At 41.7% G+C, this 17,052-nt stretch overlaps 1 protein-coding gene across 1 annotated transcript in view; it reads left to right on the top strand.

Moving 5' to 3' along the window:
- The first annotated feature begins 878 nt into the window (after positions 1–878).
- dazl (deleted in azoospermia-like) overlaps positions 879–17,052 on the top strand; it is a 163,521-nt gene continuing 147,347 nt past the window's right edge. Inside the window, exon 1 of the mRNA XM_059641861.1 lies at positions 879–920. Coding sequence (XP_059497844.1) covers positions 909–920 — 12 coding nt within the window. The 5' untranslated portion in view covers positions 879–908. The remainder of the gene's footprint in view (positions 921–17,052) is intronic.

The raw sequence follows: 17,052 nt of genomic DNA, 5'->3' as shown, positions 1-17,052 counted from the left end.
TCCAAAAAATGATTCAGAGAGGTCGTCGTCGACCTAAAAGGATAACTTTTGCCTCACTGCCCCGATCTGCTTTCGACATCTTCTGTTTTGATAGTAACTTCCAAAATCAAGGTTTTTCGCTTTAATCGATTTTATGTCCAGTTGCAGTCCTCGCAAACCCTGTCACTCTTGGGCTATTCTGTTAAGTTCAGACTCTACAAATTGAGCCGCTGTCGCGATAAATCTACATGATCTACAAAAAGCACGGCGGAACGTTCAGAACTATCAGTGACCCCCTCTTCAAATTAGACCGACGTGTAACATCGTATAGACACGTTTATATCTCAACTCGAAATATATATTTTATGATTCTGTATTTTATCGCAGCGGGACAATTTCAATCTTTATGATTTCCGACACTGAAATAAAGAAACAAGGGTGATCCAATTAATTCGCAACACCATTTCAAGAACTGAGAGTCCAGTGTTGGTAACTGAACACTTTATTTCCCTCTCTATCTCTCCAACTTTAAACATGTTGTCCGTTAAACAGTTCTTCACTCAACAAAATGGCGGCCTTCAAATTCCAGCTTCATTTCACGCGCTTGCCGACTTAGAGAGCGGGCTAGCTTGGACTCGACCATCGTCTGCCTAGACGGGACACACTAGCAACAGACACTTTTTGTTTAACAGTTGGCATTTTGAATTGATATGATAGTGTTTCATTTTCTAGCGTTTTTTCGTATTGACTTGCAGTGCAGTGACTAGTTGCAGAGGCGGTAAACAGTTATTAATCTTCTGATGATTTGTAAAAGCCCTTGGGGTACCCCTGCTGGGTGGTGTTGAGTGGATGCAGCATATAAATAATAGGCGCGGCGGAGGCATTTCTCGCCGAACGTCTGGTTGTTGGAAGGCTGTTATTTGAGAAACATGGCTGAAATGGTAAAACAGGCGGGAAATAACTTGCGATCAGTCTCCATGTTCAATAAGTGGTTTCCATAATATGTTGGTTAACTTATGTTTTGATACAAGCTGTTAGTCGAAAACCCTTAAACCACGTGCCATGTTCTAGCGAGGCGGAGTGCCGTCTCTCGACGCCGTTAAATGGCGGTTTGGACTCGTCAATAATTTCGGGGTTCATGATAAATTATTGTGAGGCTGGGGGCCGGTGGGGAGACTTACTATTTGTACACACAGTTCCACCTCATCACCCTTTGGCTTTAATTTAGTCTTGAAACTGGTTGTTCTTTATCTCATGTAAACTTGTTACTTTTTTGTAACTTGTCCGGTTAGCCAATGCCACGTTCACAGTAAACAGAATCGTAAATGCCTTCAGAGATAATGGGAACTGCAGATGCTGGAGAATCCAAGATAACAAAGTGTGAAGCTGGATGAGCACAGCAGGCCAAGCAGCATCTCGGGAGCACAAAAACTGACGTTTCGGGCCCAATGCCTTCCCAGTCTTTGAGACATTCGCGGGTCGCCGACTCCATTATCTTTATGACACCGTAGACACAACTGCATTTGGCTTGAACAAAGAAGCGGACTGGGTCGGCAATAAGGGGGGGGAGGGGGCGAAGATATTTATCGGACCGCATCCAGCGTTTGTTTCACCTCCACGTCGCTTGTATTTTAAACCAAAAGGAAGTGCGAATTAGTGCAGATGAAAGCTCAACATGGAGTTTTAGTTTACAAGAAGCCATTTTCCTCCTCTACATATCCAACAAGAACAGAAAACAACATTATAGTTTCATTGTTTCATATTGAATGAAAAGTTTTTTATACACCTGACGAAATGGAGGGCTAAAGTGTGGGGTTGCATGTGTTTAGGGACTTATTTTCTTCATTTGTTATCCACAACATCCCAGACACACTTAACCTTTAGGATGTATTGGACATAAAACAATTTTGAACATGTTACCATCTTTCCATCAAAGATTATTTTTGACTGGTAGAAAACAGTAGGTATGAATGAGTCTGGTAGGATGTGGTGAGTGAAGTCTTGGAGTGGTCTGAGTTGGGGTCTCAACTTCTTACAGTATGTAGCAATCATTTGGATGGAGGAAATGTTATTAAAGGTAAATTTGCAGATGATGCCATAATAGTCAGGAAAGTATATGGTGTAGAAGATGCGAGGTTTTGCACTTTGGAAAAAAGAATACAGGCATGGACTATTTTCTAAATGGTGAGAAAATTCGTAAAGCAGAAGTACAAAGGGATCTGGGAGTGTTGGTCCAGGATTGTCTAAAAGTTAACTTGCAGGTAGAGTCCGTGATTAAGAAAGCGAATGTAATGTTGCTTTATCTCAAGAGGATTGGAATATAAAAGCAGTGATGTGCTTTTGAGACTTTATAAAGCTCTAGTTAGGCTCCATTTAGAATACTGTGTCCAGTTTTGGGCCCCACACCTCAGGAAGGACATAGTGGCACTGGAGCATGTCCAGCGGAGATTCACACGGATGATCCCTGGAATGGTAGGTTTAATGTACGATGAATGGCTAAGGATCCTGGGATTGTATTCATTAGAGTTTAGAAGGTTGAGGGGAGATCGAATAGAAACTTACAAGATAATGTATGGCTTAAAAAGGGTGGACGCTGGGAAGTTGTTTCCGTTAGGTGAGGAAACTAGGACCTGTGGGCACAGCCTTAGAATTAGAGGGGGTAAATTTAAAACTGAAATGAGATGACATTTCTTCAGCCAGAGAGCGTTGGGCTTGTGGAATTCATTGCCACGGAGTGCAGTGGAGGCCGGGACGTTAGATGCCTTCGAGGCAGAGATCGACAAATTCTTGATCTCTCAAAGAATCGAGGGCTACGGGGAGAGTGCAGGGAAGTGGAGTTGAAACGCCCATCAGCCATGATTTAAATGGCAGAGTGGGCTTGATGGGCCGAATGTCCTTATTTCCACTCCTATGTCTTATGGTCTTAAGATCTGATTGTAAATAGGTTCAGTAATTGGGCAAGAAGCTAGCAGGAAATAAGATAGGAAATTGTGAAATTGTTCACTATGGCAGCAAGAATGAAAAAGCAATGTATTACTTAAATAAGAATGATTGTAGAATTTTGAGGAGCAGATGAACTTAGGTATACTGATGCATAAATTCTCAAATGAACATACAGGCACAGTGTGTAATCAAGAATGCTAATGGCCTGTTGTCCATCATTATAATAGGAATGGAACATAAAAGCAAAAATGCTATGCTTGAGTTATATAGAACATGAATGAGGCACCATCTCTGCACTGTGTGCAGTTTTGTTCTCCTTATTTGATGAAGAATGTAAATGCATTGGAACTGATGAGAAGGTTTACTATGTTGATAACTAATGAATGGATTGATTTTTGAGAATGTTTTAAACAGGCTGGCTTGTTTCTACATGAGTTTAAAAGAGTGATAACTTGATTGAAGCATTAAAGCTCCTGCATAGTCTTAGAAACGTGAATGTTTCCTCTTTGCGTGAGTCCATTTCCGTTTTCTTAAAAAAAAATGTTTGTGATGTCTGAGAATTGAGTGTTGTGAGACTCTGGAAACATGGTCGCTAAATATTTGTTATGCAAAATTATAAAGATTTTTGAGCAGGGAAATTGAAGATTATTGTGGGTAGTTGAGAATGTGGATTTGATGTGAACAAATCGACTATAATCTTAATGTCACAGCAGGTTTGAGGGGCCAAATATTAAGGTACACGTAATCCTGGGGTGACATCTGACATATGCTAAGGCTTAATGATATGGTGAAGCATTTATATTTTTCTGTGCTCACTTGTAAAGTCCCAAATTTCTTAGCCCTTTTGACTACCTTTCTATTGTTCTTATTGACATTTCTATAAAGTATAGTTGTGACTTTAATTTTTCTGAGAATACAATGTCTTACTAATTTATGTCCCCTTTTGCCTGTCACTACTATTATCCAGTTGCAGTTAACTAATTTTAAAGGTTCTTTGGTTCTTTTCTATATCTGAGTTGAAAATGGGTGTAGCCATGTTGTATCTATTAAAACAAAACATCTATATTGAAACAGAAATAGGATGTAGAACAGACCACTAAAGTGTATCAGAGATGAGTAGAGCTAATTTAAAAGGTTTTTAAAAGAGGTAATATTGAGAAGGAAAGAAGTAGATGCTGAGAGGTTTAATGTGTGTGGCTAAAAATTTTGATCTATTCAAGATTAGATAGTGGATAAAAATTCAGGAGAGCCTGACAAGTAGGTACAGAGGTATAATGTTGCAAGGCTGCCTAGAGTTTTAAAGATCGTGTAACTGATGGGGAATTGAAATATGTACTTTTTTTGTTCAACCTAAGCTGTGCTCCCCAAACTCCCTTTTTTCATCATGAATCTATTTTATTGCTTGAAAGTTGTAGAGACCTGCTACAACTAAGATGGTGGCAGGGTCAAAGGATGTTTAATCCACAGGATATTTAGGTAAAAAGCACCTAACTTCTGGTAAGATTTTCTATAGGATAGAACTAGAACACTGGGCTGCATCTGATCTTAACTGCCAATATTTAAGTGTGATTGTTAGCACTTTGTCAGATTTTAATGGCAGTCATTGCTGCATTGGAGGTTGTAACTCACTTTGGTAGCTGGGTAGAAAAATGGCAGTAAGGATGTGCTGAGCATTAAGGTTGGATGTTGAAGCGCAGATAAGACTTGGCGTCATATGGCCAGTATGGATACAGTTGAGGTTGAGAGAAATAACTTGCACCTGTATGTATGAATGTAGCATAAATATGAGAATTGATCCTATGTAGGTGATGAGAGGACAGTTGTTGCAAACCTCCATATTACTACCAGAGCAAATTGATAGAGTCAGTAAGACCAGCCAGTTGAATGTGCAGTTCATAGATTGGTGTGGGAGAAATGGATTCTGATTCTTGGGTTAGTGACACCAGTACGAGCAAAAGAGGGTGTTGTATTGTTCTTAATGGCTTCTGCCTAAATTGTGCTGGGACCAATGTTCTGATGAATCATAATAGAAGACTTTAAACATAAATATTTCAGTTGGGGAAGTGCCACAATGAACCTGTTTTAATGGAGACAGATTGCAGAACATTGCTAAACAAAGGGATCTGGGTGGCCATGTACTTAACCAGCAAAAAAGTTGGTACTTTACAGTGGCGATAAAGAACGAGTGGAGGTGTCTTGCTACAGCTGGATCATTAGTGTTTCACTAATGTCCTTTAGGAAAGGAAACTACCATCCTTACCTGGTCTGGCCTACATGTGACTCCAGACCCACAGCAATGTGGTTGATTCAGCTGCCCTCTGGGAAATTAGGGAAGCGCGATAAATGCTGTCCAGCCAGCGACGTCCTCATCCCGGAATGAATAAAGAAAAGAAAGCTGTAAAATGTGTTCATTATTCTGTGTCTAGAATACTGGAATTTTAAGGATACTTACGTTGGAAGTAGTTCAGACAGGGCTCACTTGGCTGATTCGTGAGATGAGGGGCCTGTCATATAAAGGCATAATTGCATAGGTCAGGTGTGTATTTGTTGGAGTTTAGAAGAATGATAAATGTTCTTAATGAAATCTAGATATTGGGGGGGTTTGACAGTTTAAATGTTGAGATGATGTTTCCCTCTAAATCTAGAATTTGGGGGGCACATTTTTTTAAAATAAGGAGTTTCCCATTTAAAACATGATGGGGAATTTCTTCTAAGGGTAATTAATATTGTAAATATTCTTTGCCTGAATATGTAGGATTTGAATATATATTGAATATATTTAAGACTGAGTCAGACAGGATTTTTGAATGACAAACAAGTTGATGGTTAGGAAGAACAGGTATAAAATTGCTTCTAAGGCCATAATCTGATCTGCCATGATCGCATTGAATGGCAAAGAATAGTTGTTTGGCCAAAAGGCCTAATGTTCCTATTTATTGTGATCTTATGAGAAGAAGGAAGTCAAATGTGCATCTTTGTAGTTGGGAGGGAAAGACACTTATGGAAATAACAAAACTGTACTTTGGCCATCTTGCCAATCTTTGGTCCTTTGAAAGAGCTAATTTTTTCCCCTGTTTGTTCATGTTGGTGTTGCTGCCTAAGTCAGTAGTCTTTGGAGAAGGTGATCTGACTATTGGAACTGTTACGTGCACAGTCTTGTTAGGAATGGAGTTCCAGGATTTTATTTCAGCAACAGTGAAGGAAATGCAAGATAGTTTTAAGTCAAGGTAATGTGCAACATGGAGAAGTTGCTTGTGTTAGTTTTCCCAAAGAAAGACAGAAAGTGAATTAGTAGCCAGAGAATTTATGGCCTCTTGACATGTTTTGTGGCTACCTTATTTCTCTGGCTGGTTCAGTTTAGTCTCTGCTCAGTCATGTTCCTCAGGGTGTTGACAGAAGGGAGTTCAGTGGTGGAATTAGAATTGACTTTATTGTCATGTGTAATCAAGTACAAATGTGCAAGAATACAGTGAAAAATGTACCATGTTGCCACACATGGCGCCATCTTAAGTACAAAGTATCTAGTTACCAACCTTGCGTACTAAGATAGATTTAGGTACAAAAATAGAGAAATAAAGAAAAAAAGTTAAGTCCTACACAACAGTTTTTCGTAGTATATATTAAGAAAATAAATAAAGTTAAAAGATAAAAATTATAGTTGTCTTATAGCCTGTGATTGCTCTAGGCTGAGGGCTTTCCACTGTACTGTGCTAGGCTGACCCCACCGGGCTTGCAAGGTGTTGACCGCCATCTGTGACAGGCTGACTGCTCCTGAGCCAGTCTGCCTGCCATGCTGTTTCTGGCACCAACTGCACACCCCCCATCCCCACCCCACCTGCCAAGCCTTGATAATGTCTTGGAATCTCAGTGGGTGATTAGTTTTTTGCTTGTTGAAGATGGTCACAGTTGGCACTTGTGTGGCATAAATCTTACTAATAAGTCCAAACTTGATGATGTCCAAGTCTTAGATTACCAGGTGTAGAGCTGGATGAACACAGCAGGCCACGCAGCATCAGAGGAGCAGGAAGGCTGACATTTCAGGCCTGCACATCTAAACAACTGCACCTCCCAGTCGCGAACCATTTCAACTCCCCCTCCCATTCCTCAGACAACATGTCCATCCTGAGCTTCCTGCAGTGCCACAATGATGCCACCCAAAGGTTGCAGGAACAGCAAGTCATATTCTGGTTGGGAACCCTGCAGCCCAATGGTATCAATGTGGACTTCACAAGCTTCAAAATCTCCCCACCCCCTACTACATCCCAAACCAGCCCAGCTTGTCCGCCTCCCTAATCTGTCCTTCCTCCCACCTCAAGGTCCACCCCATCTCCTACCTACTAACCTCATCCCGCTCCCTTGACCTGTCCGTCCTCCCTAACTCCCCACCTACATACTCCTTTACTGACTGCATCCCCACCTGTTTGACTTGTCTGTCTCCTCTCCACCTATCTTCTCCTCTGTCCAACTTCTATCCGCTTCCCACCTCTCTCTATTTATTTCAGAGCCCTCCCCCTCCCCCATTTCTGAAGAAGGGCCTAGGCCTGAAACGTCAGCCTTCCTGCTGCTCTGATGCTGCTTGGCCTGCTGTGTACATCCACCTCTACACCTTTGTTTTCTCAGATTCTTCAGCATCTGCAGTTCCTACTGTCTCTGAAACGATGTCCAGGTCTTGCTGCACAGGGATGTGGACTGCTTCATTATTTGAGGGGTCCTCAATGGTACTAACTGTTGCACAATCTGGCTCAGTGGTTAGCATGGCAGCCTCACAGCGCCAGAGACCCAGGTTCAATTCCAGCCTCTGGTAACTGTCTGTGTGGAGTTTGCACATTCTCCCTGTGGCTGTGTGGGTTTCCTCCGGGTGCTCCGATTACCTCCCAGAGCCCAAAGATGTGCAGGTTAGGTGGATCGGCCATGCTAAATTGCCCGTAGTGTTCAGGGGTGGGTGGGTTATAGGGTGATGGTCTGGGTGGGATGCTCGAAGGGGCAGTGTGGATTTGTTGGTCCGAAGGCCCTGTTTCTACACTGTAGGGAATCTGATCTAATCTACTTCTAACCTTTACGGTGGGGAGGCTTGATTTATTGTTGTCAAATGTACTTAGGTACAGTGAAATGTTTTGCATGCAGTACAGGCAAATGGTACCGTAAAAAGTGCATTAGGGTAATAAAACAGCAAAGTATATAATGTTACAGCTGCAGAGAAGGCGCACAGAGTGAGATCAACATTTGAATTTAAAATCTGAGGTTCACTCAGAAGCCAAATAACAATGGGGAGGAAGCAGTTCTTGATTCAGTTGATACATGTGTCTTAAGTTTTTGTAACTTCCACTTGATGGAAATGGTTGGAACAGGTTAGAACTAGGTTGGGAAGTATAGTTGGAGTCAGTGGATGGAAGGGCGGTGCACTGGCTCAGTGGTTAGCACTGCTGCCTCAGTGCCAGGGCCCTGGGTTCGATTCCACACACGTGTGACTGTCTGTGTTGAGTTGGCACGTTTTCCCTGTGCCTGTGGGGGTTTCCTCCCACAGTCCTAAGATGTGCAGGCTAGATGGACTGGCCATGCTAGATTGCCCGTAGTGTTCAGCGGTGTGTAGCTCAGATGGGTTATCAGAGGATGGGTCTGGGTGGGATGCTCCGAGGGTTGGTGTGGACTTGTTGGTCTGAAATGCTTGTTTCCACACTGTAGGGATTAGCAAGTTTTGAGAAGATTTGTAGCTCAGGTTGAGTTTCTGGATGTGAGTTTGCTCGCTGAGCTAGAAGGTTAGTTTTCAGATGTTTCATCACCATTCTAGGTAACATCAGCAGTGAACCTCCGATGAAGCGCTGGCGTTATGTCCTAAACAGTTAAAATAGAAAGCGGGACATAACGCCAGCGCTTCATCGGAGGCTCACTGCTGATGTTACCTAGAATGGTGACGAAACGTCTGAAAACTAACCTTCCAGCTCGGCGAGCAAACTCAAACCCAGAAACTGTAGGGATTCTCTGATTCTAAAGTTGGTTTGCATGATGAACTGGGTTGTGTTCACAACTCTCCATAGCTTCTTAGGATCCTTGGCAGAGCAGTTTCCATACCAAACTGATGCAGCAGGATAGAATGCTTTCTATGGTGCACCTGTGAAAATTTGTAAGAGCCCCCTCGGAAAGTAGAGGTGTTTTTGTGCTTTGTTGATCGTAGCATCAATGTGTTTGGACCAGGACAGATTGTTGGTGAACATCACTCCTAGAAACTTGATGCGATCGACCATTTCCACCTCAGCATCATTGGTGTAGACTGGGGTGCGCCTCCCACACTGCTTCTTGAAGTCAATGACCAGCTCTTCTTTTCCTAAAGTTACAGGAGAGGTTGATGAAGCTGAAAATAGTTGGTCCGAGGATACTATACGGACTCTGGCACAGAAACAGTGTCCCTACTTCTGAGCCAGGAGGTCTGGTTCAAGCCTTACCTGCTCCAGAGGTGTGTACTAACAACTCTGAACAAATTGATTAGAAAATATCCAGTTTCTCGAGTAACAGCTTCTCTTCCAAACCCTTTTGCCTGCAGAAGAATATACAGGGTAGTTATTCCTTTTGGCATTCATGTAGTGCTCTATGACCTTGACAGGAAGGTAAAATCATATGAGCAGAAAATTCCAGTATGGTTAAAGTTCCGATTAATGTTGATGACTCCTGATGGCAGTTTACCCACTTAAGCATTTCAACTCGGCATGTCAGATTGACATCTGTTTGCTACCACTGTTTCAGAAGGTGCTACCACTAAGCTTTGCTGTCTCCTGGAGGCTAACCCACCATTTAAAAACAAAGACAACTCTATCTGAATTCACTCAAAATAAATGCAAGGTGATGCACTTGGGCACAACCAACAAGTCAAGGGAGTGCATGATGAACAGTAGGACCCTGGGAAGCACATTAGAGCAGAGGGGCCTTGATAGTGTATGTATGCCCTTCCCTTAAGTTACCAGGACAGGTGGATAAAGTGGTGAAGAAGGCGCATAGTATACTTGCCCTTATTAGCTAAGACATTAAGTTTAAGAGCAGGGGGGTTAAGTTGCAAAGTTTAAAACATTGGTTAGGCCAATTAGAGTACAGTTTTGGAATCCACTTTAATAATGTGGAATGTGATAGCACTGTAGGCATTACAGGGGAGAGTTACTGGAATGTTGCTTATCTGGAGAGTTTATGATGGGAGATTGGACAGACTGGTATTGTTTTCTTTGAGATGTACAAAATTGAGGGGCATATAAAAGGTAGACAAACATTTTTGTCCTTGATGGAGGAATCAGTGACTTGAGGCTTAGATTTGAGACAAGGAGCAGAAGGTTTAGAAGAGATGAGATTTTTTTCACCCATCTATTGTTTTCTTGTAATATTTCTTTCATTCGTGTGAGTGAACAAGAAGGAGGGATGAGTCATGATGATCAAGTTGATACTAGGCCAGCACTTGTGTTTGGCCTTCTGCTTCACATTGTCTTCCGTACTTTGAAACGCCTAATTGAAATTTTGGCTTCCTCCAAGGAAGTTGAAATCTGATTTATATGCATTTCTGCCCCTGGGCCTGCTCCTTGAATATTTGTGCCATCTTCTATATGTAAAATCCAATATGCAAATTGTTAGGAGCACGTGGCTGTGTCACCTGCGTAAATAGTTGAGTTGGCGATAATGGGGGTCTAGGCCCGAAACGTCAGCTTTTGTGCTCCTGTGATGCTGCTGGGCCTGCTGTGTTCATCCAGCCTCACATTTCATTATCTTAAACAGTTGAGTTGTTGGATTTGGTGTGAACTCTTGAGAATACAAGGTGACTAAATAATCTACACAGATTAAGTAATGGGGCACGAATGTAGCAAAATTGAATAAACTATGTGTAAGTGTGAAGTTGGCGACTTAAGTAGGATAAATTGGAAAGCAGATTTTTAAACAGCCAGGAAATGTTGCTATTCAGAGGTCACTGGCTGCCTTTATAAGACAGTCACAGGAAGTTGCCATCTTCATATAGCAAGCGAAAAGAAACACAAATGCTTATTACAAAGGGGATTAGAGTGTAAAAATCAAATGCAAATATATGCGACTTTGGTGAGACCACACTTGCTGTCTACAGTTTTAGTGTTCTTACCTGAGGAAGTCTGCACTTAGTTTGGTTTCTGGGATGAAGCAGTTGCTGATGCGGGATTGCGTAGACAAAACCTATAACTTTGGAGTTTAGAACAGTGAGGTTCTATCACTTTAATGTGTAGATGATGCTTAATTAATGTAGATATTTACTAAAATATCTTTTTTCAAGTGACTTTATTTTACACAACAAATTATGCACATTTTATTGGCGTCGTCTACGACCATGGCCAAATCCTCCACTAACCTGGAATTCTGTAGGTGCATCAGCACCGGTTTCTGCCTTAGATTAAGGGATCTCTCTTTTAAGCCTAAAATGAGAATTTATTTTCTAACAGTTAATTTGAGGAATTCTCTTACCCAGAAAGTAGTGGATAATGCTATTGAATTTATTTATACCAGACAGTGTTAGATTTTTCATGGACTAGGGAGGTGAGCGGGCAGACTAAGATGGTTTGAGACCACAACCAAATGAGCTTTCTGCAAAGCAGACAAGAAGAGATGAATGACTTAAAACTTCTGCTAAGTAATCTCTTCTTGCATGTATTGTTACTTGGGGATATTCTGTGTATGTGAACAGCTAGTCAATTGTTTTTGCTTTTCTACTTAAACGAGTTTGCTGCAAGGCCACATTTGTGGTAGGGACTCATGCTAATAATTTCAGATTTGCTGACTGGATAATGGGAGATAAGTTTGTAATTCCTTTTGCTGACTTTATCTGGGGTAGTTGTTATTTCCTGCTACACATTTCCAGGATTGCAAAATTGGTGGATTATCTGGTGTGACAGTTCTTTGCTAGGGGTTTAGACAGCTGAACAGAAAACCTCCATAGCTATGTTGAGTGTCAAGAGAGTGAGGCAAGGCTGGATTATCTTGACTTTAATGCCAGGAGTGTAATAGATAAGACTGAGTTGAAGATGTGGATTGACACATGGAAATATGATTTTGCCATCACAGAAACATGGTTGAGGGAAGCCTAGGACGGGGAACTGAACATTCTGGAATGTAGGATTAGGTGAGACAAAGAAATGTGTAAAAAAAAAAAGGTGGTGGAGTAGCACTATTAAGGACTCAATTAGGTTGATTTATTTATTGTCACGTGTACCGAAATATAGTGAAAAGCTTTGTTTACAGGCAGATCCCAGCAAGCAAAGAATGTGCAGATCAAAAAGACTTAAAAGCATACAGATTACATGGCAGGTTATGTTGTTTGAGGTTAGAGTCCATTCACTAGTCTGATAATGGCAGGAAAGAAGCAGTTCCTAAACCTTGGTTGAGGGGTCAGTCACAAGGGGGACAGTTTTAGGGTAAAAGGCAGGAGATTCATAGGGGATTTGATAAAATCTTTTTCCACTCAGGGTGATGGGAATGTGGAATGCACTGCCTGTGAAGGTAGTGGAGGTCAGAAACTTTAAACCTTTTAAAAGAACAAGTATTTAAATGAGCACTTGAAATAATATAACGTTCAAAGATGTGTGACGTGCGCTTCAAGTGGAAGTTACTGCTGGTGCAGACTTAATAGGCTGAAAGGCCTTTTCTGCGCTGTACGACTCTTATGCCTCCATCACCATGGAGTGGCATGAAGGAAACCTAGGATTCACAAGATGTGAGAATTGGATCAGTGTAGAAATTCTAGCTGGTCAGAGATTGAAGGAAGTTACAAAGATAGAAGCTTTGAAGTTATTGAAGGATTTGAACACATGGATGAGAATTTTAAGTTTAGGGCTGTGCTGAATGCTTAACCAATAGAAATAAAAACATCAAGTGTTGGAGAAACTCGTTAAGTCTGGCTTCATCTCTGGAGAGAACAAGAGTTAATGTTTCGAATGCAATACGGATCTTTGTAACTCATTCTGCAAATTTGACCCTAAGCTTCTGGTCTCCATTTGTATGAATTCTGTCTCATTCCCTCTGAGTTCTGTCCTCTTGCTTTCTGCAGTGTTTCAGTAGTTTCCTTTTAAATGAGTCTCTTAATAAAACGTCTGTACTCAATATAAGTATTCACTAATATTAAGACATAACCTGTGTGCTCTTCAGATGGCTGCTATTGGTGTTTATTCTGATATTTCCATTCATATCTTCCCAAAACTCTTGCCTCTTTCCTTTCTTGCCCTCTTACCATCTCTATGTACCTATGTGTTGTTATCATTTAATCTCTCTTGTCAGTCATTTAGTGGCAGGTCATTTCTTTGGTTCTTAACCCCTTCTCATACTCTTGCCCGCTACCTAACCCCCACAACCTCGGACCATACTACTGCACTTGCTTAAAATCTATTACATCTCTAATGAGCTCTGATGAATGAACAGCTGGAAACGTTATATGAATTATAAGGTGTTTTTGTTGCATCTAAGTTGCATCATAGATGTTTATCATTCTAGGACCCTGGTGGGTTTTCTTGTTTTTCCTTTAAAATTCTCCTTAAGTGCCTACCATGACACAATAGCATTGTATATATGACTTTTGTTTCACCTTACTATCCGCCATTCTTAGAATAACTCCCAACTCAGCAGACATCTGCTGAAGAGCCGGGACAAGCTCTGTCAGTCCGGAGATGCCCTGCACCGTTTCTGAGATTTGTCACTGACTGGTGATATCGGTACCTTGCTTTGCGGGCAGTGTCCTGGATGTCCTGCTAGATGGGATGGAGCCAAACAGGATTTCCTCTTTTCACAGGGTCAGGAGATGGAGACCAGGGCACCAAACCATACCAGCTTGGTTAGAGGTTGCCAGCCGGGTTAATGTTGTCTTGGCTATCTGAAGGAATGTCCTACAAGGCAGGAAGAAGATCAGCATCGTTCTCCATTCTGCCAGGTTAAATGCCACCATTTTTTCTCTGATACTTTGGACACATTTAACTCAACTGCGATATCCACTTTCCACCAAGTTGCATACTCTACCACTGTCACTATTGTCTGCCATATCTTCTGTCTTGACCTCTCCTACTTCAACCCACGATGTGTACTGCTAAACCTTCACACACACTACATTGCGTATCCATTCACTTGTGATGCATCCCCAGCAGCAACAACAGTAATAGCTGTGCCACCCACTTTCATATCCTATAATACCTTCATCTGTCTCGTTCCAGGGTGAAAACAACCCTCAGGTAGAAAACGTCAAGACGAGTTATGGTTTCCCTCTCATTCAACTCTTCATCCTTATGTGGAAAGGGCCCTTACTCTGACCATTCTGAGTGGGCCCTGGTCTAGGCTGTCCTTAACTTATTGTGCCAGGAACACTGAGTGAAGGCTACCTTCCTTGGCTTGACTGAAGCTTTCTGGGTTTGAGTGCCCTAAATGGCAAGGGAGGGCAGAAGCAACATGAATCTGGTATCTGCTTCGGAACAAAACACACATTTAAGGCTTGCGTGGTGCGAATGCTGTGCGCATTCAGGTAGGCTGAGTGAGTGAGTGCGAAGAGTTTGAAGATGCAGCCTGGTCCACTCTGTGAGCTTGGGCATATCCCTGATTGCACAGTACCCTTGCTGGAGCATTTGAATGATAGTTGCTGGTTGTGCATTTCGATGCAGGACTTTGCTGTAAATGGATTGGAAATGGGCCAGAAGGGTTCTTGGAGTTTGGCACTTGCTCCTGTTTTAGTTTAAGGGTCTCCTAAAGACACTATAAATAATTTACAGCTTACTTATTTGTTAACAGGAGTGAATTAAACATGTGCAATCAACAGCCTTGTAAGTTACAAAGAGTAAGATATCGAAGAGTATGCTTGTATAGGTAAGTGAAAATAAAAATATTAGTGAAGACAAATGTAACGCCCTTGTATAATCAGAAACAGACTAGTTATAATGGAGAATAAAGAAATGGCAGACCAATTAAATACACCTTGATTCTGTCTTCACAAAGGAGGACACAAATAAATTCCCAAAAATATTGGGGAACCAAATGGTCTTGTACGAGAGGAATTGAAGGAAATGAGTTTATTCAGGAAGTGATGTTGGGACATTTGATGGAATTAAAGGCCAATAAATCCCCAGGGCTTGGTAATTTACATCCCAGAGTAAGGAATTGGCCCTAGAAATCGTGGGCGTGTTGGCAGGCATCTTTCAAAATTCTGTGGACTCTGCAACAGTTCGTGTGAATTGGAGAGTAGCTAATTTAGCTCCGTTATTTTATAAAGGAGGTCGAGAGAAAATGGGGAGTTATAGCTCATTAAGGTTTTAGAGGAGATATGTAGCTCGGGTTGTGGTTGGCTTGTTGAGCTGGTTCGTTGTTTTTGATAGGTTTTTGGCTCAGGTGAGACCCCTATGACCACTGGACATCAGAATAGCACACAAACCCACATCAACCCTACGACAATTGCCCATCCGAACCAAAGACCCCACTGCCCATGATGGACAGGACCAATGTCATATACAAGATCCCTGCACGGACTGTAACAAACACTACATCGGGCAAACAGGAATGAAACAAACAACAAGGGTACACGAACATCAACTGGCCACAAAAAGACACAACCAATACTCCCTCATCTCTGTCCACATGGATAAGGAGAACGACCAATTCGACTGGGACAACGCCAAGATCCTGGGACAAGCAAAGCAGAGGCAACACAGGAATTCCTGGAAGCCTGGTACTCCACGAAGAAAGCCATCAACAAACACACAGACCTTGACTCCATATACACTCCACTCGAAGGAAAACCAGATCTGAGGTAATCGAGCTCAATGGACTCCAGAATTTAAATAACAGGCGGGAAAACACAGTGGCACTTCATTGGAAGCTGCAGTGATGAGGTTACCCAGCAAGGTTATGAAATGCCTGTGGAAAAACAACGAACCGGCTCGGCAAGCCAACCAACTACAAGAGTTATAGATTAGTTAGGGTGTCATAGTGCAGAAAATTCTTGAGTCCATTATAAAAGATTTAATATCAAGTACTTGGGGGTGGGTATTGAATTATAGGATAAGGCAGAGTCAGCACGGATTTACAAAAGGGAAATCAGACTTGACAAATCTACTGAAATTTTTCAAGGATAAACAAGAAGAGTAAATAGAGGAGAGGCAGTGGATGTGGTTTGCTTGGACTTGCAGAAGGCTTTCAATAAGGTCCTACCTGAGAGATTAACATGTAAAATTAGAGCACTTGGGATTGGTGTGAATGTACTAACATAGATAGAGAACTGGCTGGTAAATAGAAAACAAACAGTAGGAGTACACAGTTGTTTTTTTCAGATGACAGCCAGTGAATAGTGGGCTGCTGCAAGGATCAGTGCTTGAACCTGAGCAGTTCATGATATATATTAATGATTGAGATGAGGGAGAGATACATTGGGAAGGGTTTAGAGGGATATGGACCAAATGTGGGCAATTGGAATTAGCTGAGTGGGCACCATGGTCAGCATGGACCAGTTTGAGCCAAAGGGCCTGTTTCTATGCTGTATTACTCTGATTCTTTGACTATGATTCTGTTTTCCTTTCTGACATCTTTCTGTTTCTGGATATTTTTTCTTACTAATTTCCAAGCAACTCAGAGCCACTTTTCTTATCGTCCTGATTTGGAGATTATTGAACTGCACAGCTGATGTTTCAGTTTTTTTTTCTCCAAATGACTTGCTACTCTTTGAAAGATGACCCCCAGTCAGTAAAAATAACTGGTTTCAAGTTTTAGGGCACTTTGTTACATGATAGAAGCCTGGTTTTGTTTTCTACTTTGGGTTTTCTACAGCCCTGAACAATTCATCTCAAGTGCTTTATTCATATTATTTATTTAAGTGCTTGCAAACAACTTTCCATTACTATCAGTCACCGCTGAGAACTAAAATGAAGCTAAAACTGTTTCTTCCCCCTTTTAATACGCCATATAGACATATTCAGACTCTGTCCAAGATAACACAGTGTGGAGCTGGATGAACACAGCAGGCCAAGCAGCATCTCAGGAGCACATCTTGGATTCTTCAGCATCTGCAGTTCCCATTATCTCTCATTGCTCTGTCCACCTTGGAACCCAAGTTTTCAAATAATTTACCATGAGCTTCCAAGATAAAAGTTTTTGACTAGATTTTAAATAGTTGAG

The sequence above is a fragment of the Stegostoma tigrinum genome, chromosome 2 (assembly GCF_030684315.1).
Source record: "Stegostoma tigrinum isolate sSteTig4 chromosome 2, sSteTig4.hap1, whole genome shotgun sequence".
Lineage (NCBI taxonomy): Eukaryota > Metazoa > Chordata > Chondrichthyes > Orectolobiformes > Stegostomatidae > Stegostoma > Stegostoma tigrinum.
This window is presented reverse-complemented; position numbering and strand designations above follow the sequence as displayed.